This window comes from Scyliorhinus canicula, chromosome 15, assembly GCF_902713615.1.
Source record: "Scyliorhinus canicula chromosome 15, sScyCan1.1, whole genome shotgun sequence".
NCBI lineage: Eukaryota > Metazoa > Chordata > Chondrichthyes > Carcharhiniformes > Scyliorhinidae > Scyliorhinus > Scyliorhinus canicula.
This window is the reverse complement of record NC_052160.1, coordinates 52,277,237-52,304,552: the sequence shown is the minus strand read 5'-3', so window position 1 is coordinate 52,304,552 and position 27,316 is coordinate 52,277,237. Positions and strand designations below refer to the sequence as shown.

The 27,316-nt window shown below is 42.7% G+C and overlaps 1 protein-coding gene across 4 annotated transcripts in view; it reads left to right on the top strand.

Annotated features, from left to right (window-relative positions):
• The window catches only part of lmf1 (lipase maturation factor 1), a 945,108-nt gene that overhangs the window by 230,543 nt on the left and 687,249 nt on the right, over nucleotides 1–27,316 (top strand). For all 4 annotated transcript variants that reach the window (XM_038821131.1, XM_038821133.1, XM_038821130.1 and 1 more), the window contains one exon: nucleotides 3,591–3,739. In XM_038821131.1, coding sequence (XP_038677059.1) covers nucleotides 3,591–3,739 — 149 coding nt within the window. The remainder of the gene's footprint in view (nucleotides 1–3,590; nucleotides 3,740–27,316) is intronic.

The following is a 27,316-nucleotide window of genomic DNA, read 5'->3' as shown; positions in this document are numbered from 1 at the left end:
TGTAGCCTGACCTATTTGACCAAGAGAAACTTTCTAGTTGGTTTGGCTACGATCATAAGAAATTAAGACTTTTGTTTCTGGATTAGGAGAATCGACAGTTTGAGAGATGCCACTGTTGGTTTCAAATTCTTGTCGTTGTGTCAGAAGTATGAGAGAAAATTGCAGCAGTGAATACAAGGCCTGAGGATACCATCCGAGTTAAAATTTATTTTCAGCCTTTTGTTCTCTGTCCGTGAGCGAGTCACATGGAAACCAACTGCACTCAGTTGTTTGCGATGGACACTACGGCATGCAAAGGATTTGCGCCTGCCAGACATGGCATACAATTTTATTTTGGACAGCACACAAATCTAACCACAGAGCCGGTAAGTAGAAAATCCATGAGTGGGTTAGGCTAGCTGGACTCACAAATAATCTCGGAATGACGTTCAGACACAGTAGTCACACTTAGTCTATGTTTGCAGACTGCAGTTTTTGTGTAAATGCATTTGGCTTTCACACAGTCTGTTTCAATAAACAGAGTGTCATTTGTGGTACTGTAAAATGAAGTATAATTTACCTGTTAACAAGCATTCAGCTCTTTGAATGGTGGCCACAAAGTAAATTGAGTATTACTACCAGCCCAATCCTTAGTCATCTAATCTGATTGTTTACTTACCATGTACATTCAAATAAGTTCATTTGATCCTGTCAAGACTAAAATTAAGTTGACAGAAGAAGTCAAAATTTATTTTATGCCAACCAACATTTACATTCACATGATAATCCGAAGAAAGAGAAGACTTCTATTTATATAGTGCCTTCATGATCTCAGGGAACCCCAAATTACTTTATAGCCAATGAAGTACTTTTTTAGTCACTGTTACAATGTAGGAAACAAAAACTTCACACAGCAAAGCTTATATTGGTTATTGGTTGCATTTCGAAAAGTTAGGTAGAGTTTCTGCTTTGAGCGCTATCGACAATCGAGGCTCAATTGTGCTCACTCTCCAAAGTGCAGTAATGGTTAAAATTTTGGCTCAAACCCATTTGCGTAACCATAAAGATAATTTTTTTTTGTGACCAGCACCATGTGACAGTGTTTTAGAATGTAATAAGTCCTTTAATGCCTTGCATTAAAATATTTCTTATATGCCAACCAACATTTACATTCACATGATAATCCGAAGAAAGAGAAGATTTCTATTTATATAGTGCCTTCATGATCTCAGGGAACCCCAAATTACTTTATAGCCAATGAAGTACTTTTTTAGTCACTGTTACAATGTATGAAACAAAAACTTCACACAGCAAAGCTTATATTGGTTATTGGTTGCATTTCGAAAAGTTAGGTAGAGTTTCTGCTTTGAGCGCTATCGACAATCGAGGCACAATTGTGCTCACTCTCCAAAGTGCAGTAATGGTTAAAATTTTGGCTCAAACCCATTTGCGTAACCATAAAGATAATTTTTTTTTTGTGACCAGCACCATGTGACAGTGTTTCAGAATGTAATAAGTCCTTTAATGCCTTGCATTAAAATATTTCTTGTTTTATTTAAGAGTGGCAACATGGTGCCATTTTACTAATACAGCTGAAATTGGGTTTCGCAAAAGTTAAGCTTTTTAAAATATGGCGCCGTCCATAACCTGTGAATAATCTGACTTTAAATGACTGAGAAGGATTTGTTGAAAGAAAATGCAGAACTGTTTACTAGTTTCAGAGCTGTACACTGGTCAGTTTCTTAAATATTTAGAAATGTTCAGTGTGCTAAAAACTTCTTAAAGTGTCGCCAAATGCCTTTGTGCTAAGACAAGACATTAAGGATGCGATTTGTAGAGACTCACTGTCATTGTTCTTTCAATCTAGGGGCATGGCTAGTTTTGTGGGAGAGGTTAACTTTCAATGTAATGTTTTTATAAACTTTATAAACTAGTACAGAACATTGCAGAAAATTTACCGCACTGGACATGACTTGTAGTTTAAATTCTCTGATTATTCTAATGCTGGTTTGACAGATTTCGGGTGAATTGTGCTGATAACCTAGTGGAAACCTATACTCCATTGTGTCCATCGTAGAATGTCTTAGTTTAGAGGGGATGTTGATGATTAAGATAGTGCAGAATTGACTAGGTTGATACTAGGTGGCCTGTCTGTAATGATATGCAGTAACAGTGTATATAAAAGTGTATATAGTCTCCTACTACTAGCTGTCATGCAACAGGAACAGGACACTCGAACCAGACAGAGCCAGTCTTGATCAGAGTTACAGAAGCTGTCAGTGGTGTAATGATAAGTTCAGTACAAGTGTAGTAAAGGGTTAAAAAGAGAGACTACACGTAACTCAACACTAGATGGCGTTACTAAGTGATCCAATAAAAGGCTGCATCTCTAGGCATGCTGGGAGAAGCTGATGGAGATTTCAATGTAGAAGGATAGTGTGAGGTTGAATTCTCCTGTAGTTTATAAATTAGAGAGATTATTGATTACTGTACCACAGATTCAGAACTATTATGCTATTATCTGTTACTCCGTAAAGTGTGCGAATCTAATCAAATTAAGCAGTGTAAAATAAATTAGTTTTGATTTAAACTTCTTAGTTTTATATTCTTTGTCAACACTACATATCTGGCCATCTTGGAGAACAAGACAAGAAACGGAGGGGGCACGCAGCGCCGGACATTGCGGCTGGCGGACCTGGTTTGAATTGCTGAGCTTATCAAAGAGCATTTGAACAAGCTTGAAAGCATTCAGGAACAAGCATTGGAGCTGTTCTGTGTAATGTGCACCAAAGCTACTCTTTGACACGACCAAACAACCGGAAGTGTTCCCTTGCTGAAAGGCCGAAAACATGCTGTCTGAACTTAAGAGAAAACTTTTGAATTTTCTATAGTATTGTAATTGTGTGTACACTTAAATGTTCTCAGCTGTGCAATTCTTTTATTATTTTATGCTTTTTGCTTTCATTTTAATGATTGTAACTATGGATTATGATGGCTTGCTTTTTTTTGTATCATCATCACAATTTGCCACGTGCCACCACGATGATTTTCAATAAAGCCATTATCTATGTATCCATCTATTCCCTCACCCTGACCTACATTGGTCCAGTGGCAAGACCATTCAAGATGGCTGGGGATAGATCTGGATGCAGTGGCTGACCAGGACATCATCTACACGTTCCACAACATGATGCTGTTTGGCCATTCGACCTTCGATAGGTCTCATTTGCCCAGTCCGTTAGAACCATTCTTTACATGGCAGGGTAGACAAATCCCTAAGCTGCTGAGGGTAAGAGACCTAATGGCAACCCTCATCTGGGTTTCGCTCACCAGTCAAAATGGTTTCAAGGGTGTCTAATGCTGTCATATGCTGATACATACATAGATCACAGGTGAAAGCTGGGTGAAGGTGAGGGCCAAAGCAGGATGAAACCCTTGTGAGAGGTGTTACCCTGCCTTTACACCCCAATTAGATAGTTTCCTACCAACGACCTAGAATTAGGGAGGGCGATAAAGAAGCTTATGGGTTTTACAGTGTATGTTCACAGAAGAAAGTTCCACATCTGCACATAGTTAACTTTTTGAATGTTCTCATCTTCTATTTCCTACAGGCTGGGAGTCTCAGCTTCTGGAAACTGGCTTCCTAGGTATTTTCCTGTGTCCTGTTCTGACTCTCCGCACCATTCCACGTCATACACCACCATCCAAAATTGTCATATGGTCTTTTCGTTGGCTCATTTGCCGCATCATGCTGGGAGCGGTAAGGATTTAAAAAAAAAAATCATTTAATACAGATCCTGTGTTTCACTGTAATCTTCTGTTTTGCAACATTAATTAGCAACAGATGCAATTTAGAGATGTACAATCAGGGTGAGTGGCTTACGAAGAATGAGGGGATATAAACGAGTTCTTCTAAAAGTCATTGAGTAAACTACCGAGAGAAGAAATATAAGATGCTGCATCTGGCAACCAAAGTTAAATAATGCGAATAGATCTTATTGATGAATATCTATTACATTTAAAGGTGTATCAGTAACCATCAGTTACACTTCTCCTTTCACAATAAGAACATTGACCTTCTTCATTGTCGGGCCTTTCTTCCCATCTGATAATTACATATTCTAGTGCTGGCTGCAGCCTTTAAAGAAATATTAAGAGCTTGCCGATCTTGTGTGTGTAACTATAGGTTGCAAGCCATTACCCAATTAAAGTCACGAGAAAATCTAATCATAGAATCAAAGAATTTACAGTGCAGAAGGAGGCCATTCGGCCCATCGAGTCTGCACCAGCTCTTGGAAAGAGCACCCTAACCAAGCCCATACCTCCACCCTATCCCCATAACCCAGTTACCCCACCCAACACTAAGGGCAATTTTGGACACTAAGGACAATTTAGCATGGCCAATCCACCTAACCTGCACATCTTTGGACTGTGGGAGGAAACCGGAGCACCCGGAGGAAACCCATGCACACACGGGGAGAACGTACAGACTCCGCACAGACAGTGACCCAAGCCAGGTATCAAACCTGGGACCCTGGAGCTGTGAAGCAATTGTGCTAACCATTATGTTACCGTGCTGCCCATGAGTTACCAGCGAGTGGTAACTTGCAACCACTTGCAGTAGTTGAGCTCAATATTCTCGGTCCATTTCAGGGGAAGCTAGATATGCACGCGGAAGAAAGAAATAGAAGGATATGCAGTTAAAATAGAGCGTGAAGGGGCGCGTGTGGAGCATTGTTACACAGTGTCATTTTGAGAACAGAGTATTCTTATAAGCCTTTCTCCAACGTAATTGTTCTGCTGGTATCTGTTGAAGGTTCGGAGGATGTGCGAGCTTTGGGCATGATTTTCTCTCTATTGTTTTGCTACTGCTCCTGTTTTAATGGTTATTTCTGTTATGCTGAGTTCCTGTTAAACATTTTATTTATATATATAATATGAAGTTCCTTCGTTTAAAAGACATTCGACTGCCCTCATTGTGGTCTGAAGATACCACAAGCATAAACATCTGCACACATCAGGTGGCCTGAATGGCCTATTCCTTTGTAATTCTGTGTATAAGGAGTTACAAAATATGATTGAGTATCTTATTTTGCTTTTCCCCTCAAAGTGGATGTTTCACCTGGAGGATCACCAGAGAACTGTCTCAATAAACCCAGTCACCTTAGTTGTGCCAATCTAATTAATACCACCCACTAATTCTAGACAAGCAGCTGGTGAAAATCGGAGAAGATGGATATGTTGATCAATTGATAATAAATGATAATACTTTCAGCCATTTACTTGAGAACTCAGTTAACATTTGTTGCTTGTGATCCTTTATTGTGGTTAATGGGGAAGGGTCCATGCAGAGAGTTCAGACTTTAAAAAGGCAACCTCATGTAAAGCGGCTTGCTTGCCAAAGTAGTGGAATTTTCTCTGAATTTGACTAGGAAGATGATGCAATCGTAGCTGGGTGTGCACAGAATTCATCCACCAGATTAGGTGGAAGGAATTGAGAGTTGAGATTCAGAGGCATCTTATTGAGTTAAATTTAGAGGCAGCAATAGTCAGCGAAGGGAGATCGCAGGTTACTGACGATCCAGATAAAAGTTACTGTGATCATTCCAACAAGAACTTGAGATAAAAAATGACTATCAGCTCAAAACGTGCATTGGCCAAATTTGCAAACGAGGTTATTACGTAATACTGCTGGAGTGCATTGCTTTCGATCGATTAAACCAGAGAAAAATTCTGTTCTCAGAAAATAGGCAACAATGTAAGTTAGCCCTCAACCCTATACAGAAGGCTGAAGCAGCCATAATATGTTCTGAGATAACCGAGCTGATTTCCAGAATTGTATAAAGGCTGCAGGTAATTATTTAGAGCAGTAGTTCCCAACCTGTGGTCCGTGACGGTACTGCAGGTGGTCTGTGTGTCCGATGAGGGAAGTAAAGGGCTGGTTTAGCTCAATTGGCTAGACAGCTGGTTTGCAATGCAGAACAAGGCCAGCAACGCGGGTTTAATTCCCGTACCAGCTTATCCGAACAAGTACCGAAATTTGGAGTCTAAGGGCTTTTCACAGTAACTTCATACTTGTGACAATAAAAGATCATTATCATCATTAAAGGTTGGTGAAATTAAAATTTATTAGAGAAAATATAACAAGTACCTTGTGGGCGGCACGGTAGCACAGTAGTTAGCACAGTTCCTTTACAGTGCCGGGGACCCGGGTTCAATTCCTTGTTTGGGTCACTATCTGTGCGGAGTCTGCACATTCTCCCCGTGTCTGCTTGGGTTTCTTCCGGGTTCTCCGGTTTCCTCCCACAAGTCCTGAAAGACATGCTTGTTACGTGAATTGGACATTCTGAATTCTCCCTCTATGTACCCGAACAGGCGTTGGAATGTGGCAACTAGGGGATTTTCACAGTAACTTCATTGAAGTGTTAATGTAAGCCTACTTGTGACACAAATGAAAATTATTATTATGTAGCATACTAATCGTTGTTAAACTATTTTCATGATTAATTTTGGTATTATATTAATCCCTGAAATTAAATATTGTGGCCAAAGGTGGTCTTTCAATGAAACACACAGCGCTGCCCCGCCAATGGGGGATAGGGAGGCCTATCGTGGGACTGTTATAGTGGGAACACCATGAGAACACTAATCTTAGCCTTGGTTGCCCTAAATTTGCTGATAGGCTAAAGATTGAGCCAATCAGCAGGCAATACAGAACAACATTGGGCTCTGTTTGGTGGACTCCCCTTTAGAGTGGGAAAACAATTTGCCAGATATCAAGAGGTGGTGGAGACTTAGAGAAATTCAGATATGGATGTCCTAAATTGGTGTGAAGTTTCTGAACTTTCATTGAGTAAAGGTACAAAGCAGCAGCCAGGTTCCTGGCATTTGGTCTGGCAGGCAGCCTGAGGCAAAAGTGAGGTCACCGATCTAACATTGGGTTGCGTGCCTGCGAAGCCTTCAGTGAGGTGCTGGCATATGACCTTCGAAGGGAACAGTGGGGTGACTCTTGACCTCCAGGACAGGACTGAGGAGGGCGTGTGTGCAACCAACCAAAAAGGACAGAGGTCACCAGGCTAGATAGCTAGCAGCAACAGTCAGGTAGCTAGCCAGGAACACATGCGGTCGAGGTTTGAGGCCCAGCCACCCGAGAGAGAGCCGGGAGATGAGCAGAGCAGCAGTTGCAAAGTGTGAAGAAGGCCAGGCAAGCACCGGCGTCGTGTCTTGGAGAATTGGCGAGCAGCAAGCAGAGGGAGCAGGGTGACTCAACCACAGTCAGAGGCCAGCCAGGCAATAGGGCTGAGAATGAGTGGGCTGGGCAGCAACTGGACAGGGCAGTGAGGCCGAGAGAGAGCAGATGCCAGGCCAGATAACCAACAGCTAGGCAGCCAGGCCGTCTGCTGCGAGCACATGCAGTCGTCAAGGCTCGAGTCCTGATGTCACAAGCGAGAGGTGAGCAGAGCAGCAGTCGGGCAATGCGAAGAAGGCCAGGCAAGCACTGGTGTTGTGTCTCTGGAATCGGGGAGCAGCAGCCAGCAGGAGCGGGGTGACTCAACCAGAGCCAAAAGCCAGCTAGGCACAGCTGCTGAGAGTGAGAGAGCTGGACAGCAACTAACATTTTTTTTCTTCTTGACCTCGAGAGAGAAAGACTGACTTATGAACCTGTCTTGTGACAGTGCTTTAAAGCTGGATTTCTCTCACAATTCCCTGATGGACTCTTGGCTTAAAGTTGCCTCAGAATACCCAGAATTGTCCTACATGGCAGTATCCTCAGAATACCCAGAATTGTCCTACATGGCAGTAAAGTTTCTGATGCCTTTACCTACAACCTACCTTTGCGAAACTGGATTTTCAGGGCTTGTAACATTGGACCTGAGACTGTCATCCATTGGAACTTGACAACCCAGCATTTAACATCTGGGAAACAATATCAGCTTTCTCATTAAGAATTCCTGCAGTGCAGAAGGAGACCATTCAGCCCATCATGTCGGCACCGGTGCTCCAAAATAGCACCCCACTTTATGCCCATTCCCCCGCTCCATCCCTGCAATCCCACCTAACCACATCTTCGAACACTAAGGGACAACTTAACATGGCCAATCCACCTAACCTGCACATCTTTGGACTGCACAAGGAAGCCGGGGCACTCGGAGGAAACCCACGCAGACACAGGGAGAAAGTGCAAACTCGACGCAGACAGTCACCCAAGGCCAGAATTGAACCCGGATCCCTGGCGCTGTGAGGTAGCAGTGCTAACCACTGTGCCACCGGTAAGCGTTAACTTTTTCCACTGGTGGGCCTATTTCAGGTAATGTGCTGTGATGGATGCCATGTATTTGTGAGTGTGCATCATGAACTATTAGAAGTAGCTGCATTACTAATAGCAGTCTTGATATATTATAGAAGTTCAACTCACGTCAGCCATTGGTTACGCAAAAAAAATGTTTAAAACAGTGGTCCGTGAAAGGTTTTGATGACAGTCCGTGGTCCGCATGAAGGAAACGGTTGGGAACCACTGGTTTAGAGGGAACAGCAAATTGTGTAATGACAGTAGTTTCATCTTTTTATGGGAATATTTCTGTTATTTCTATTATTTTTAGATACTTTTAGCTAAGAAGGGTGAGTATGTTTTAAGTGTTGAATATGGCAGTCTCAATCTCTGTGTCAAAATAATTTCCAATACGCAAAGTTCTCTGGATTTGGCAGCATAACAAATAAGAGTAGTCTGTCTCGTTTTGCTGTTTAAAGATATTGATTGCAAAAATAACCTTATGTGGAATATCCTTAAACGCTTATGGATTCATTTCATCCTTATCCTCTCCTAAGTATCTATTCACCAATATCTCGCAATTCTTTCCTCCTACTGTAGTTACCTTAGTTGTAAATAAATTTCTATCGTAATTTTAGTCTCAACCTGATGGCCTGGCTTTGTGGAATGAACAAGCCTTGGCCTACTTATTGCCTTTTGACTGTGGATGCAAATTGGCAGAGAACCAACGTTGCAACAAGCTGAATCTTTTTTTTCTTTTTTATGAATTTAGACTCCACAATAAGTTTTTATCCAATTAAGGGGCAATTTAGCGTGGCCAATCCACCTACCCTGCATGTCTTTTTGGATCGTGGGGAGGATATGCAGACTTCACACGGACAGTGACCCCGGGCCGGGATCGAACAGTGGACCTCAGCGCCGTCAGGCAGCCGTGCTAACTACTGCACCTCTGTGCCGCCCTCACAACTAGCTGAATCTGACTAAGAGGGATGCCACAAGTTAGATAATTCCTTTATTTTGGTTCAATGCTGTCTGATGTTAACATCACTTCACAAAAAAGCCTTCAATGAGGAAGATGTCCATTACAATGCTCAGGCAACGGAGTGGACTGTAGTTCAATTCTCCCTGTTCAGGTAAAATGATAGGGAGTGAATGGCTGAGACCTGCAGGATTATGGAGGAGAAACATCATTGAATAAGAAGCCAAGATTATTTAACATATTAACCTTGTTGCAAGAACAAAGACTTTCAGACGTCTGATCCATCATGAGCCTTCGGAAATAAGTTAGGTCAAGTAGCTATGGTCAGTTGAAACTGAACTGGGAAAAAAAACACGTAAACCTAAATCAGCTTCAGCAGTGCAGAAAGCAGGGGACAGATAATAACTACACGGATGTCACAGATTAAGTGTGAGAAATTAGTGGGGATGAACAGTAGTTTCTTCTAATTGTCTGAAATAATCTGCATTTTTAATATTTAATTGCAGCTTCAATTCAAAGCATGAATACTACAGCAGCAAGTAATCTTTTGCCTCCTTCCTACTGCTGTTAATTTGCATCAAATTGCAGCTGTTTCAGTGTGAATGGTCAAGGATAAATTGTGCAGGGTTTATACTTGGAGCACAGCTGAAGAGGAAACGCTGTCGCTTGCCAGTGGAGTTGATCGCTACTGCTGAGTGGGACGTTTGCATTTTGGTGAGGAAAGCTCCGTTTGTCAATCTCATTGTATTTACTGCGGGGAAAAATCATCCAATCCGCGCTTCAGACTCTTCATCCAGACATAGTGAAAAAAGCAGGACATCTGTATGTGCAAACATTGAGAAACTGAATTCAGTTTTAGCTATCATGACCTGAATGTGCTTATACCCACAGCTATTGCACGAGTAGACATCTTCTACTTTTGACTTTTTATAGAGTTATGCATTGGTGGCTCAAGCTACAAAGAATTGAAATGGAGTGCGATCGAATCCAGTCTCTTTTGGTCAGAAGTATAGAAGTGGAAGTATATCTTCTGTGAGCCTGGGATTGGACATTCAACCTCACAATTTATGAGATGAGAAAATAACCGAGTGATCCTAGTTACCTCCAAATCCTTCCTCTTCATTGATGAAGAGAGTCATTAGATCAGTGACACTGACTACATAGAAGGAATTGGAAATATTGATTATTACATCATTTTGTAAAACTAGCTTTTAAAAATATTTCTCCTGACTTCAATTTTGGCACAGTGACCAATGTTTCTGTTTTGTTTTGTTGTGTTCAATGAAAGCAAAATTGAGATCTGTAAATCTTGAAAATCGTAGCCTTAATAAAAGAAACACTGCCTCACTGGTCGAAGCAGTGGATTTTTAGCAGTAAGTGTATAGTTAAAACTTGATCTGATCTGTCCTGTTAGAGATGTGAGGTATGAGGAAAGATGGAGAATGGAAAAGAAGGCCTGGAATCACTTAAGATGTTTCTCTGGGGGGCTTCTAGGGCTCTCCTCGATGGATGAATTGGGCCAAGTGGCGTCCCTCATCCATAATTACTTCATAATTGGCACTTTTCTGTTTATCTTACTCATCGTCTACAATGTACAGCAAGGCAACAACCATTTTCCTTAAATACAGTCTTTTTTATGGTATAACTTTGCCAAGCATGCACATTTGTCAACTATGTTAACTTAGCTAACAAAAACAACTGTTTTAGTCTATATTACAGCAAAAGATTTGTGGACTTCCTTCAGTGCACATATTCACAATAAATGGTTTGCGAAGTGCCCAGACTTTGTTCTTCCCTGCTCTGATACTGTACTGCAAGGTTAGAAACTAAAACGCTACTTGCAAGGGTTGAGGTGCTGAATTTGTTAAAGCTTTGTTCAGCTTTGCTCTCAGTAACTTGCTGGACCTAATCCATGTGGCTGTTCAAATATATTGTAGAGGATTAAGAGATGGGGGTAAAGTTCAAACGGTGTTTCAGTACAAGGTATCGAGATACTCTGACAAGTTGCTCCTTACTGGAAAGAACAAAGCTACTCTGCATATGGTCCTAGTTGCTACATTCCGATCCAGACTACACGGGCCAAAATAATTCTTAGTCAAAGGGACCAAAAGTGGTTATTTTCTGTTGCCAGCAGCCAAGACTACCAGCAATGCATAAATATCGCAAATTAGTTTAAGATGTCTAAGTGAAGTGCCATCCATCTGTTTAATGAGACTTAGGACATTAACGTCAGTGGGGGTGACCAATATAGTAAAATGTGAAATGTTGCAGATGGCTACCATTTCAAAGTTTGATTTTTGGAACAATCACAGACTGCAATAGCTTGTATTTCAGTAATTAAGTGAAATTCATATAACTCAACTAAAAGTAAACAATTCTAAAACCATAACGATCAGACTCATTGTAGTTTGGCTTAACTCTAGAATTATAGAATCTTGCAGCACAGAAAAAGACCATTCGGCCCTTTTTTGCCTAGGCCGGGTCTTTGAAAGAACTAGCCTGTTAGTCCCATTTCCCACATAACCTGCAGATTTCTCCCCTTCCAAGTGTTATGATCCCAGTTGATGTCATACCTTGTCAGGAAGATTCCAGAATGAAACCCTGGATCAAAAGACCATAACTTTTAGGGTTTTTTTACAAAATATGTAGGGACAGTCACAGGACCTCTAATTAGTTTTGACAGCAAGAAACAAAATGTATTAAACATGAAAAAATTGGATTATAATACAATACTCCTTTACTCCCCTTTTAGTTTAACAATTACACACAGGATTAATATATTGATGCATTATGAAATGCATCTTAAATTACAATGGTCTCATCAACACAAAGTCCCTTTTAAGCACAAGATGACTGTGGTCAAATACACTCTCTCTGAACATAAGGTAGTATCTGTAGATTTCTCCTCAGAAATCTCCCAGATAATTATCAGATGTGAGTTTCCAAACTTCATTTCGAAAACATGTTTTAAATTTTCACATAATAATGTTTCCCCTTAGCCTTTTGCATTCTGAAATCCAGATCAGGTTTCCAAATGACACTTTAAAAAAAAAAAAAAAAAAATTTTTATTGAAAAATTTTGAATTTATACAACAACAACGAGCCATAATAAAATACCAAAAATAACAATAATATTAGCAATCATAAACATTCGCCCCACCTCCATGAACAGCACAGCATATTACCAACAACACAAATTAACACAATATTAAGTTACATAATTGAAACTACAATAAGGAACAACCCCCTCCCCGGGTTGCTGCTGCTATTGACCAAGATACCTATCTTTGAGCCAGGAAGTCCAGAAAAGGCTGCCATCGTTTATGGAACCCTTGTATTGATCCTCTCAGGGCAAATTTAACCCTTTCCAATTTTATACATCCCGCCATGTCACTGATCCAGGTCTCCACACCTGGGGGCCTTGCATCCTTCCACTGCAGCAAGATCCTTCGTCGGGCTACTAGGGACGCAAAGGCCAGGACACCGGCCTCTTTCGCCTCCTGCATTCCCGGCTCTACCGCAACTCCAAAAATCTCGAGTCCCCACCCTGGTTTGACCCTGGATCCAACCACCCTCAACCATGTCCCCGCCACCCCCTTCCAGAATTCTTCCAGTGCTGGGCATGCCCAGAACATATGGGCATGGTTCACTGGGCTCCCCGAACATCTGGTGCACCTGTCCTCACCCCCAAAGAACCTACTCATCCTAGTCCCGGACATGTGGGCCTGGTGCAGCACCTTAAATTGGATGAGACTAAGCCTCGCACATGAGGAGGAAGAGTTGACTCTCTCCAAGGCACCCGCCCAAGTCCCGTCCTCTATCTGCTCCCCGGGTTCCTCCTCCCATTTAGCCTTCAGCTCCTCCACTGATGACGCCTCCACCTCCTGCCTTACCTTATAGATGTCAGACACCTTCCCCTCTCCGACCCACACCCCCGAAAGCACTCTGTCCATCGTCCTCCGCGAGGGCAGCAAAGGGAACCCCTCTACCTGTCGCCTAGCAAACGCCTTTACCTGCAAGTATCTGAACATGTTCCCTTGGGGAAGACCAAATTTATCTTCCAGTTCCCCCAGGCCCGCAAACCTCCCGCCAATAAACAGGTCCCTCAATTTACTGATGCCCACCCTTTGCCACCCCCTAAATCCCCCATCCCTGTTCCCTGGGATGAACCGATGATTGCCACCCAATGGAGCCTCCATCGAGCCCCCTGTTTCTCCCCTATGCCGTCTCCACTGTCCCCAGATTCTTAGGGTCGCCGCCACCACCGGGCTTGTGGTAAACCTCTTAGGGGAGAGGGGCAACGGCGCCGTTACCATGGCACCCAGGCTCGTACCTCTACATGACGCCATCATTCTTTTCCACGCCGCCCCTCCCCCCTCCATCACCCATTTACGCACCATTGACGCATTGGCCGCCCAATAGTACCCCAAAAGGTTGGGCAGCGCCAGCCCGCCTCTATCCCTCCCTCGCTCCAGGAATACCCTCTTCACTCTCGGAGTCCCATGTGCCCACACAAAGCTCAGAATACTGCTAGTCACTCTCCTAAAGAAGGCCCTGGGGATAAAGATGGGCAGGCACTGAAAGAGGAACAAGAACCTCGGAAGCACCGTCATTTTGATGGACTGCACCCTCCCCGCCAATCCAAATGACACTTTTAAACAAAGCTTCCGCTCCAGTTTTAACAGTGAATCCAGTCCAGCATTTTACCCCAAGACCGTTCGGATTTATTTGTCTTGGCTGGTGTACAAACTGTTCACAGTTGTTTTAACTCTTGATTCCTAGACTATTAATATGGTATCAAAAGTTTCATTTACCTTGAAATCTGCTGTCCCACTTTAAATCTAGTTACTGCAATTGTCTCTTTAACTCAGAATAGTTTGTTTACTCTTCCTTGAATTCTTCAGAACAATGCCTTGGTCTCTGTTCTCTTAACTTCAATCGTCTGAAACATTCTTTCTGTCCCATTCTCTGGTTATGTCAACTGTAACTTGTTGCTTAGGAAGCTTGTATCTTTGCAACTCCTTTGTTCTGTCCACCTTCTCTTGGTAGAGTCGAGAGCTGTTCACTCCCCAGTGTTCTGTCTCCAACTGCTCTGGTTTCCAGTTGAACAAAAGAAAGCTTTTCCCTCTCAAAAGTGGCCTTCTGTTGCTGAGCAATGGCTTACTTCTATTTACTCTTCATGGTGTAACCATCTCTAAGCACAATAGGATTGCAGTTGGAATTTAAACCAGCCCCCACATATACAAACACCTTTGTCCAGCATGAATTTAACTCTAGGTTTTAACCTTCCAGGCGCAGAAACATTAACTTAAATCCACTTCGGAAAACTATACCTTATTTCTCATGTTCACCAATGCAAATATAAATCTCTAAAGAGCAGCACGGTGGTGCAGTGGTTAGTACTGCTGCCTCACTGCACCGAGGTCCTAGATTCCACCCCGGGCCCGGGTCACTGTCCGTGTGTAGATTGCATATTCTCCCCGTGTTTGCATGGGTTTCACCCCCACAACCCAAAGATGTGCAGGGTAGGTGGATTGGCCATGCTAAAGTGCCCCTTAGTTGGAAAAATGAATTGGGTATTCAAAATTTTTTTTAAAAATAAATAAGTCTCTTAAAACTACCTTTGTTTTCCTAATGCAAGTATATATTCAATTTACTTTTGAAAGTTACATTCCAACAACTTCCACTATCCTTTCAAGCTCACACAAAAGCAAATACTACAGATACAGGAAATCTGAAATAGAAAACAGAAGTTGTCAGAAATTCTCAGTAGGTTTCAGGTTATGACATTTCATTAGAACTGGGGAAAGTTAGAAATGTAACAGGTCTTGAGTGAATGAAACAAAACTCTTTACAGGAGCTTATAAAATCAAATGTCAGCTAAATACTATGATATTAGATCAGGTGACTAAAAGCTTAGTCAAATGTTTTATAAGAACATAAGAACTAGGAGCAGGAGTCGGCCATCTGGCCCCTCGAGCCTGCTCCGCCATTCAGTGAGATCATGGCTAATCTTTTGTGGACTCAGCTCCACTTTCCGGCCCGAACACCATAACCCTTAATCCCTTTATTCTTAAAAAAACTATCTACCTTTACCTTAAAAACATGTAATGAAGGAGCCTCAACTGCTTCACTGGGCAAGGAATTCCATAGATTCACAACCCTTTGGGTGAAGAAGTTCCTCCTAAACTCAGTCCTAAATCTACTTCCCCTTATTTTGAGGCTATGTCCCCTAGTTCTGCTTTCACCCGCCAGTGGAAACAACCTGCCCGCATCTATCCTATCTATTCCCTTCATAATTTTAAATGTTTCTATAATATCCCCCCTCATCCTTCTAAATTCCAATGAGTACAGTCCCAGTCTACTCAACCTCTCTTCGTAATCCAACCCCTTCAGCTCTGGGATTAACCTAGTGAATCTCCTCTGCACACCCTCCAGTGTGGAGTATTTCAGTGGTGGAAAGTGATGTAAAAAGGGCAGGGGTGAGGGAATAGTATTCTCGTACTTTGTGCCTGGGAAATAGAAGGCTTGGCCACCAGTGGTGGAGCAAATAAAACTTGAGATGCACAAGAATCCAGAATTAGAGGTTTACAGATATCTTGGAAGGTTTTGAGGCTAGAGGAAACTGCAGAGATAGAGAGGGGCGGGCCTATGTAGGGATTTGAAAATAAGGGTTAGAATTGCAACATCGAGATTTAATGTGACTGGGAGCCAAGGTAGGTCAAAGAGCACAGCGGCGATGGGAGACCAGAACTTGATGCGAGTAAAGACGTGTGAGCAGAGTTTTGGATGAATTCAAGTTTACAGAGGGTGGGACGTGGGAATCCATCCAGGAGTGTATTAGAATAGTCAAATTTAGAGGTAATGAAGTAATGAATAAGAGTTTCAGCAGAAGTTAAGCTGAGATTGGTGACATTATGAAGATGAAAGTAGTCATCGATGGCGCACATCTTGGGGACAAACAGACTGGCTTAATCTTAGACTGTTTCCAGATAGAGGATGGAGTTGGTTGCTGGGGAATGGAGTTTGGAGCTCAATTCCCGAGCAACCAAATGAAAAGGAGCAGAGTGGGAAGAAGAATGAAAGGGTGATGGGGTGGAGGGCAGGATAAATTGAGTGGTCATGGTGAAAAGCCAAATGAAATAATTATAGGAACAGAATGAAAGATGCATCTAAAGGAGATGTAAATGATAGAATCCTGAATGAAATCCTGTTAAGTGGAGACCAGAAACCTTGCTCTGAATTCTGACTGACTATCCAGTAGGATACTTGTATATGGCGAGTGTAGTATTCCACTCTACCTTATTGCATTCAACAACACGCATTCATAGAAAATTTGACATTGAGTTATAGATGGAGATTTTCGGACAGAAAACCAATCGCTTGGTCGACGGGGTAGGTTTTAAAGAGGGTCTTGTAGGAACTGGAGAGAGGAAGAGAGGCAGAGACGTTTAGGGAGGGAATTCAGGGTCAAGGCAACTGAAAGCATTGCTGCAAATGGTGAGCAAATAAAGTCAGGGATACATGGAACAGAATTGGAGCATCACAAATATTTTGGGAGATCTGTAGGAGGTCATAGTGACAGAGAGGGGCTGAGGCCATGGAGAGATTGAAAATAAGGAGGAGAATTTCAAACATAGAACATAGAACATAGAACATAGAACGATACAGCGCAGTACAGGCCCTTCGGCCCTCGATGTTGCACCGACATGGAAAAAAAAACTAAAGGCCATCTAACCTACACTATGCCCTTATCATCCATATGCTTATCCAATAAATTTTTAAATGCCCTCAATGTTGGCGAGTTCACTACTGTTGCAGGTAGGGCATTCCACGGCCTCACCACTCTTTGCGTAAAAAACCCACCTCTGACCTCTGTCCTATATCTATTACCCCTCAATTTAAGGCTATGTCCCCTCGTGCTAGCCACCTCCATCCGCGGGAGAAGGCTCTCGCTGTCCACCCTATCTAACCCTCTGATCATTTTGTATGCCTCTATTAAGTCACCTCTTAACCTTCTTCTCTCTAACGAAAACAACCTCAAGTCCATCAGCCTTTCCTCATAAGATTTTCCCTCCATACCAGGCAACATCCTGGTAAATCTCCTCTGCACCCGTTCCAAAGCTTCCACGTCCTTCCTATAATGAGGCGACCAGAACTGTACGCAATACTCCAAATGCGGCCGTACCAGAGTTTGGTACAGCTGCATCATGACCTCATGGCTCCGGAACTCAATCCCTCTACCAATAAAGGCCAACACACCATAGGCCTTCTTCACAACCCTATCAACCTGGGTGGCAACTTTCAGGGATCTATGTACATGGACACCGAGATCCCTCTGCTCATCCACACTACCAAGAATTTTACCATTAGCCAAATATTCCGCATTCCTGTTATTCTTTCCAAAGTGAATCACCTCACACTTCTCCACATTAAACTCCATTTGCCACCTCTCAGTCCAGCTCTGCAGCTTATCTATGTCCCTCTGTAACCTGCAACATCCTTCCGCACTGTCTACAACTCCACCGACTTTAGTGTCGTCTGCAAATTTACTCACCCATCCTTCTGCGCCCTCCTCTAGGTCATTTATAAAAATGACAAACAGCAACGGCCCCAGAACAGATCCTTGTGGTACGCCACTCGTAACTGAACTCCATTCTGAACATTTCCCATCAACTACCACTCTCTGTCTTCTTTCAACTAGCCAATTTCTGATCCACATCTCTAAATCACCCTCAATCCCCAGCCTCCGTATTTTCTGCAATAGCCGACCGTGGGGAACCTTATCAAACGCTTTACTGAAATCCATATACACCACATCAACTGCTCTACCCTCGTCTACCTGTTCAGTCACCTTCTCAAAGAACTCAATAAGGTTTGTGAGGCATGACCTACCCTTCACAAAACCATGCTGACTATCCCTAATCATATTATTCCTATCTAGATGATTATAAATCGTATCTTTTATAATCCTCTCCAAGACTTTACCCACCACAGACGTTAGGCTCACCGGCCTATAGTTACCGGGGTTATCTCTACTCCCCTTCTTGAACAAAGGGACCACATTTGCTATCCTCCAGTCCTCTGGCACTATTCCTGTAGCTAATGATGACCTAAAAATCAAAGCCAAAGGCTCAGCAATCTCTTCCCTGGCTTCCCAGAGAATCCTAGGATAAATCCCATCCGGCCCCGGCCTGAAGGCTTTGCTGTACCAGTAGCCAATGTATGTCTGCAAGAGGTGATTGGTGCAACAGGACTTGAGGTGAATTTGAATACTTGCAGTAGGACAGAGGTTTATGGAAGGTGTAGATCGGGAGGCCAGCCAAGCAGTTTGTTGGAGTACAATCGGTCCTCACTTAAAATTGTATTTGCCTTCCTGAAAAAGTAAAAATCTGATTTCTCTGAATTTACTAGTGATTTACTTCAAAGTTCATTTGTGTATTTCTGACGAGGGGCTGGATTCTCTGTTTTTGGGACGATGTCCCCACGCCGTCGAAAAACTGTGGACTTTCACGTCAGACAAACTGGCGTGATAGGGCCACATATTCTCAGCCCAGCAGGGGGCTAGCAGTGAACCAGCGTAAATCTGGCAGCTTTTGCTGCACGTACTGGCCCCTGCACTTCTGGGTCCGAGGCCACACATGTGCACAGTGGCTGCCTCCAGCGGCCACGATGTGCTCCAGGCGGACTCAGAGTGAGAACTGGACTCTAAACAGAGTGCCTCGATCAGCCGCGCGCCCGACCCTGACCGCCTGCCCAAACGTTGCCTGCCGCGTACAAGGCCCCACCCTGCCCTCCGATTGCCCCGCCCCCGACCAGGGCGGCACAGACTGTGTCCACAGCCGATACACTAGTATCCCGACCGGCAGGACCATGTTAGATCCATGCTGTCGGGACGTCGGCTGGCCGAGGGTGGAGAATGGCGGGCCGGGCCTCTAGAAATGGCCAGGGGTAGCTGATATGCGGCGCGACGTACTCAGAGAGTGCACCACGTTTTGGGGCCCGGAGAATCGGGGAATCGCGCCGGTCCCGATTTCGTGCACCAAAATGGATTCTCCATCCCGGCGCCGGCCACGATTTCGCCGTCAGGGTGCAGAGAATCCAGCCCAAGGTATTTGACTGAGTGGTGCTGTGAAGACTGCAATAACAGGACATGATCAAAGTTTTTCTGTGAAATAGAAAATATTCGTGTTTCTACTGCCTTGAAAGACAGTACTTCAAAAATGTAACATAACAGTATGAAGAAAAATACAATTACATCGCAAATTAAGTTAAATTTTTGAAAAAAAAATTAACTCGACCAAAACTGCATTAGTGTAATTTTAGATTTTGTGCTTCATAATTCTATTGTATGATCCCCACGAGGATATTCTTATATTTCCCATATTTGCAGCCAGAATTTGGCCGTAAAAGTGTCAAGTTCTACAATAATATTCTGTTCTGGTTCATATTACCCACAATTAAATCATTTGTTCTTTTTTATCCTCACTATATTTAAACAATTAGCCTTTTATCCATTCACTTCAAGTGCTTGGAATATTGTGTCCATGTGAGTCCAGAAGCAGAACTTCTATCTCATAATGCGCAAGAGTAATCTTTGGCGCACCTATTCTGTTACAGGCATTATAGGTTAGGACCTAAATTTTTACTCCACAATTTGTGCACAGAAATTAAATTGATAGCATGATCCTGCCAGTGCCTGAGTGAGTAATTGCTCTACCCAGTGTGGCTTTGAGGCGTACAGACTGGAATCATCTTTTCCCTAACCATTACTTTGTGCTGCAAAACCTGGCATTATGCAAGGCTGTAAAAGGACACTTCATGTGGCCTCTGCACTCTGATTGAGGGAAGAAAAACAAAATGACCCCGAGAGAGCATGCCTGACGGTTACTGGGTAATCCCACTGCAAATTGTGCATGTGTGCACCTAGGTAGGGACAAGATTGGGTTGAACCGCGATGCCATCACAGTCAGGCAGCCTGCCAAAGCATTCTGACTATGCTCAGCGATGAAGAGTATCAAGGTACCAGAATGTTGCCTGCTCCTATGAATCATTGGTTTAGGATAAGACGGTAGGAGAAAAGGGGAGTATTGTAGCAAAATAGTAAAATCCTAAGTTTGGGGGGGGCAAAATAATAAAACCCTACATTTGGGGGAAGGGAAAAAACAGGATAGAAAAACCTTGCACCAAATACGAACACAGCGTTGAATTTACTGAGGTATTGGAGTGGCACATGTTAACTTAATTCAAACTTGCTGTAGATTGCAGTTTTACGTATTTGCCAAAGTTCCTTGTTTGTTCTCCAAGTTGCCCTGAACTGAATGTCAATATCCGTGTCAGTGGAATCCTAACATGTAGAACAATAATCTTGACAAATGTGCTTCTTCATCCAAAGAGCCAGTAATACAAAAAACTCTTTTTTCACAACTTAGGCAAGTATTTCAATTTCCTTTTCCTTTTTGTGTTTTTTTTGACAAGTGTACACTTTTTGGGCCATTGATTGAATTTTAGTCATGGAATGACATCCAGATAGTGGCAGTGACAGCAATACAAGAATAGCAGTGTATCTTATGCTGCCAGATATGCCTTGTGTTATTTGGTTGTCTGAGAATAAATGTTTTTAAATAATAAATTTAGTTTTGGGACGGCGGAAGCAGCGGAGGAGTTTGCAAAGGCAGAAGGACTGTGGCAGAATTGAGAAATGGTCATGTACCGATATAGCCTCATGACTGTATTTTTTCTTTTTTGTTTCACTGTGTGCTGGTGTATGGGCTACAGGAGCCAACGTTGTGTATATTTGGACAAGGGAAGAAATGGGACTTTCAGTCGTAATGAGGGTTCTTTGGGGTGTGGGTGTGTATGCGGGGTTTGTGTGCTAAAGGGGACTTCTGGGTTTTTCCTGGGGCCGGGCAATGGGGAAAGAGACCCGGGTGGGGGCCTCCACGCTGGCCGGTGTAAGCCGGCCAGTGAATAGGGGTGAGGTGGGGGGAGGGGCTGCGGCCATCGGAGCTGGCAGAACAGGGTCCGATGAGTCTAGCCGGGGTGGAAAGTTGGGGGGAAGGAACCAAGGTTGGGTGGAGGAGTTTTACAAGAGGAAGTGGAGGGCAGGAGTTTGGGGGGGGCGGACGGTTTACAACTCTTGGGTGTCATTTACGATACTCTTTCGGAGGCTGGATGGCATTGAGTGTCAGGGGGAGGGGAGAACTCTATAGGTTAATGGTCACTATGGGTGATTCCGGACTCCCTTTTCTTTTTCTCCTTTGTTTTTTTTCCACCGTGGGAGGGTTTGTTTCATTTGATGCATCTATTGACAGGTGGGCCGTTGGTTGGGGTGGTGGGAGGATGAGATCGTCGTTGATTTTAAGGGTATTGACTTTGTATTTGTCACCGTTTAATGCTTGTTGGGGGGTGTAAATGTTGAAGGAAAATGTGAAAATGGAGAATAAAAATATTTAAAAATAAAAAATAAATTTAGAGTACCCAATTCTTTTATTTTCCAATTAAGGGGCAATTCAGTGTGACCAATCCACCTACCCTGCACATCTTTTTCGGTTGTGGGGGTGAGACCCAACGCAGACATGGGGAGAATGTGCAAACTCCACACCGACAGTGACCCGGGGCTGGGATTGAACCCGGGTCTTCAGTGTCATGAGGCAGCAGTGCTAACCACTGTGCCACCACGCCGCCACTGAGAGTTAGTGTTTGCATGTAAACGTGGCCGTTCACTGTTCAAACCCAGAAACACCTGAGAGTCAGCAAATGCCAGCCAATTTATCTGAATTTCCCGACTCAATGTTGCTTATATTAGTGCAAATGTTCGTCTTGGTAATTGTGGTATGTTTTGACAAAGGATCATCTGGACTCGAAACGTTAGCTCTTTTCTCTCCCGACAGATGCTGCCAGACCTGCTGAGATTTTCCAGCATTTTCTCTTTGGTTTCAGATTCCAGCATCCGCAGTAGTTTGTTTTTATTAATTGTGGCATGTTTTATTATTTCACAGCCGGAATAACAGATTTTGCAAGTCAATACATCAGAAGAAGTTTTGACCCCTTTAAATTTCCCGATTAAAATTGGGCTTAATTCCAACATCACTCACTCTTTGCGACAAATATTTATGTTCTTGAGTGATATATAATACACCATATTGAGATTTTACAGGTTTTCTTTAGTATGTTATGACTAATAAAATCTAATTCTTACTTTTTTCCCATTTTTATTTATTTCTCTTTTTCTTTCTCTCTCCTTATCTAATGCTTCATTCGAGAGCTCCTTTCCCTGGTCGGGAATTGGGTCACTCACATCACTTTGCTGTGATTGATGGCTATGACTGGAATTTGGGGATTTTCAGAACCATTTTTGTTTTGAATTATGGAAGTACTGACTATGCTAGTAATCAATCTCTTTCCTGTTTCGAAACATGCCCCTACTACACTGAAATCTACAAAATACAGTTTGCCGACATCCACCTGATGGAGCAGCTTGGTAGATGTGATGGGCGTTACCCCTGTCTGACACCTCCTGGTATCAGGTTTGACAGCAAAATAGAGAAAGTGCACACTTCTCCATTGCGTTGTTTAAAGTCTCAAGTAATTTGGACAGAATGCTACCACTCTCGATAAATGTACTATTGCACAATTTACAAAAGATATTCAAGGGCATGTTTGAACATCAGAACAGTGTTTGAACTGCTATAGACTATAATAATAATAACCTTTTATTATCACAAGTACTAAGTTACTGTGAAAAGCCCCTAGTCGCCACATTCCGGCGCCTGTTCAGGTAAGCTGGTACGGGAATTGAACCCGTGCTTTTATTTTCCAATTAAGGGGCAATTCAGTGTGACCAATCCACCTACCCTGCACATCACAAACCAGCTGTCTAGCCCACTGAGCTAAATCAGAAAGCCAAAAGTGTTGAAGTCAAATGAATTATTACAGAGTGCTGGCCTAAGTTCTACTCTTGACCCAAAAATCGGAAGAGTAAACCCCTCGATTCTGCTCCGCCATTCAGCAAGATCATAGCTGATCTTCTATAGCAACTCGACCTTCCCTCCCTAATCACCATATTCCTGATTTCCTTCTTGTTTGTCACTGATTCCCTTCTCGTCTTGAATATAGTCAGTGACTGAGCAGCCACAGTCCTCTGGGACTTAGATAGATTCACAATCCTCGAAATGAAGAAATGCCTCCTCAACTCAGTACTCAATAGTATGGTCCCTTACCCTAAGACCATGGCCCCTAGTTCTCTGCAGCCAGAGGAAACTGCAGGCTCTCAGTGTTTAGCTTGTCGCACCCTCATTTGTGTTTATCTTGGGTGATAGTCACATGTGTCATCTTATACTAGATTCAACACCTGCATAACGTATCATTTGCAAAGAATGCTCATGGCATCTAGTGGCTCAGCATCAATCCTTTTTTATATTACTTTCTCTTAAAGCAGTGTCCAGTTTGGGCAGCCTAAATCCTGTTTGTGGCATCCAACTGGAATATCATTCATTCATTAGGTGTGGTTGATGCAAGTCAAGGTTGAGATCTTTAGCCAGCTGTGGAATAAAGTGCGTATGCATTGAATATTCTTGCTATTTTTTGATTGTTTAGTAGGCTTTGACAGGACTTCAGTTGCTGACCATGGCACTGAAGTGAGTAACTTGCGTTTGATTTACGATTGTTTTGAAAGGCTGGGCACATGGTGTCTTCTTTTAGAAAATGGACTGCTCAGGATAGATATATTTCACAGAACTATAGCTGTTTTAGGAAGGAAAGGTCCTTGGAGATCAGTTAAATGGTTAATCTGTGAAAGGAGAAAGAGCTGTGATTGATGGGGGTGTTAATGTCACTGGTTATGAACATGACACATAGACACTTGTAGGATTCCTTCTGTGCGACGATAATGTGCTTGACAGGCATGATAAAGTTAGTTTAATGCATGAAACTCCCATTTCCTTTGGAAAGGGGAGTGCACCTGTTAGGTTGCAGTTCTGAGTACCACACTAAGCCTAGCAGGAGATGTAACACGTGTACTTCACAAGAAGTTTCCCAGGGCTGGTTTTAAGCAAGCAACCGAGCTTAGTGAGCCTTGCATAACACATGTCCCAGTGAGCTACAAACCCTGATACCACTTAACAGAAAAACAAAAGTATATGTTTAAAGGTCTGCCCCTGTTCTTTTCTTCTAAAATGACCAGGTTGCTTAGATTACAAGGTTCTGTCACCTGTTTATAGAAGAAACATTTAAATCTTTCCAAAGCTGCATGGAATCGGGCGACTTTCCAATCAGCGAGACATTTATCAGTAAACAAGGAGCTAATTTAAACGTCACAGTTCTTATTTCTATTGGATTAATTTACTTCAAGAACAAAAGTGCTGTTAATAAAATATACCGGTTATTTACTATATAGTTAACCATTTCTGAAAGCAGTGTGCAAAACTAAGGCATCGCAATTTGTGATACGAATGAAAAAATTATTGAACACGATTCAGAGACTAGACTGGGGAAAGAAAACCCTCTCAATCGCATTTGAGATTAAGTTGTAAGTGAATACATTTCTACAATTACTGTTGCCGAGAGCAATTTGCACAAAAGTGTGATAACTATGACCAATTTAAAAAGAACACTGACATCAGGCTCACAGTATCACTGGGATTTGTACACCCGCATGTTAATAAAATGGTAATATGTTGACAAAAGAAAATCCATTAGGCTGCCCCATTTCATAAACTGATGAAGACGTGCCTCCTAACAGCATGCTGAGTTATAAATTGGAAGGCTTTCCACGGGTTCATTGAAAAATAACAGCACATTGTTTCAATAAGCAAATTACTCGATACATTACTGGCATCGACTGTACAGATGTTTATTCCATGCCATGATTTTCTAAAAAAAATTGTAAATGGCTTGTGCTAGCTGTAGGCAAGATTAATATAAAAATTGAACCTAGGAAATATTTGTTGAATAGATAACAAGTTTTTGATTACAGTGATTTTGGAAAAAATGTAACTTAATTCATATAAGGCATAATCTCTTTTTATACCCTTGCCAAGTGATTATACATATAATAAATAACTTGATTTACTAAATGAGAAATGTTCTTAATTAAAGCAGGCATGGGATCAATAAGCAGCCTAAAGGGTAGCCTTAAAGATATTCCCAGCACTTTCCCATTGGCTCATGTTCATATGAAAATTTTAGCAAGAGGTAAGATTTGCCCTCAAATCTGACCTGTGTGCGCTGCTACAAACTACACAACTTCCTAGTTCTTAATGTATACCAGTGTAATCCAGACGTGACCACAATGTAGGTATTATGCTAGTCCAGCAGAGATTAAAAAAACAACAAAAGTCAGTTTCTCAGTGCTGTTCTCCTGGAATGCTGTCGAACATTCTCACTGCGTGTGTACAATAAAGAGTTGTTTTATCTGTGTAATGGAAAGCAAGAGGCATCGGCATTTACACAGCGCCTTTCATGACCTCAGGTTGTCTCAAAGCACTTTTGAAGTTTTGCCACTGTCATGATGTACGAAGCACAGCAGACATTTTGGTGCATAGCAAGGTAGGTCCCACAAATAACCAAATGATAATGGCCTGATAACTGCGAGTGCATTCCGAAAGCTCAGGGCAGATTTTGCTTTTCGATCTCAGCATAACAAATGCAACCAAGATGCAGAAAAAGATCTCGGAGAATTGACCATTTTTATGTTGCTGTGTATTGTCTCTGAATTGTTGTAATTTTTTAAATAATAGTGCAGTATCACAGCTATCAGATACTGATTTCAGAATACCATTCCCAACAACCTAATAAAGTTATCTTGGCTGGTTTGTAGTATGTATGAATCAAATCAGGTGATCAAAATGTGGAGGGAGGCAGCTTCAGTATTAAAGTGTTATCACATGATTATTTAAGTAACCACAAAGGCATTTGTCTTTTTTTAAGCTACTTTCCATAGAATCCCTACAGTCTAGCCCAGGGGTGGGCAAACTTTTCCGTGCAAGGGCCACATTCAGAAATTCACAATTTTAAAGGGCCGCATAGTATATTAATTAATAGCCCCGGTTGTAACCAATTAGCGTGCGGCATATACCTCAGCGCTTCCCCCGGCGGCATCCTGCCTTTAGCCCTCTTTTTCTCTACTTTTCAAAAATGGAGCTTCACCCGGTTATGATTCTGGGCACCTCATATAGAACATAGAACAGTACAGCACAGAACAGGCCCTTCGGCCATCGATGTTGTGCCGAGCAATGAGCACCCTACTCAAGTCAACGTATCCACCCTATACCAGTAACCCAACAGCCCCCCCCCCCCCCAATTAACCTTATTAAAAAAAAAATGTTCTTTAAAAAAAATTTTTTTTTTTTTATGACTTGATCTTGGTGGGCCGCATAAAAACCTTTGGCGGGCCGCATGCGGCCCGCGGGCCGTAGTTTGCCCACCCCTGGTCTAGCCCATCGAGTCTGCACTGACCCTCCAAAAGACACTCTACCTCTGCCCACTCCCCCCCCCCCCCAAAATGTAAGAGTTTGATATGCCGTATACACTTAAGTACTGATTGACCAAAGGGGGGGGGGGGGGGGGGTCAGGTCAGGTTGGGGCAGGAGTGGGGGGAGGTGAGAGTTGGTGTAGGGGGTTCCCCTGGTGGGTGGGAGAGGCATGCTTTTGGGGGAGGGGGTGTCCCGTTCGAGGTTGGGTCTGGGGTTTTTAAATAGTTCCTCTGGAGTCAGAACTGATTTTTTAATGAGTCGTTGTACTTACCGTCTACACCTCTTGAAGTCAGACTCACCTTGGTGCAAACCTTTTCGTGCCATACATTTGGGGGTGGAGTTGGTAGAAACAGTCTCTCCAGGCATCAACAAGCATGAGACACAATAAGCACCATCACCTCACTGGCATTGTTATAATCCTAGACCAGATTCCCCAAGTTTAAAACAAGATCCAGGTAGGAACCGATAATGTTTTGTTTCAAGTGGACAAAGTTTGAGATTCAAGACACTTGCTCAGAGAATAAAATCACAAAATTCCATGGGTTTTGAACATGTAAACATAAATTGTATTATACAAGGTCAGAAAGATAAAGCAATTTGAAATATCTACAATAT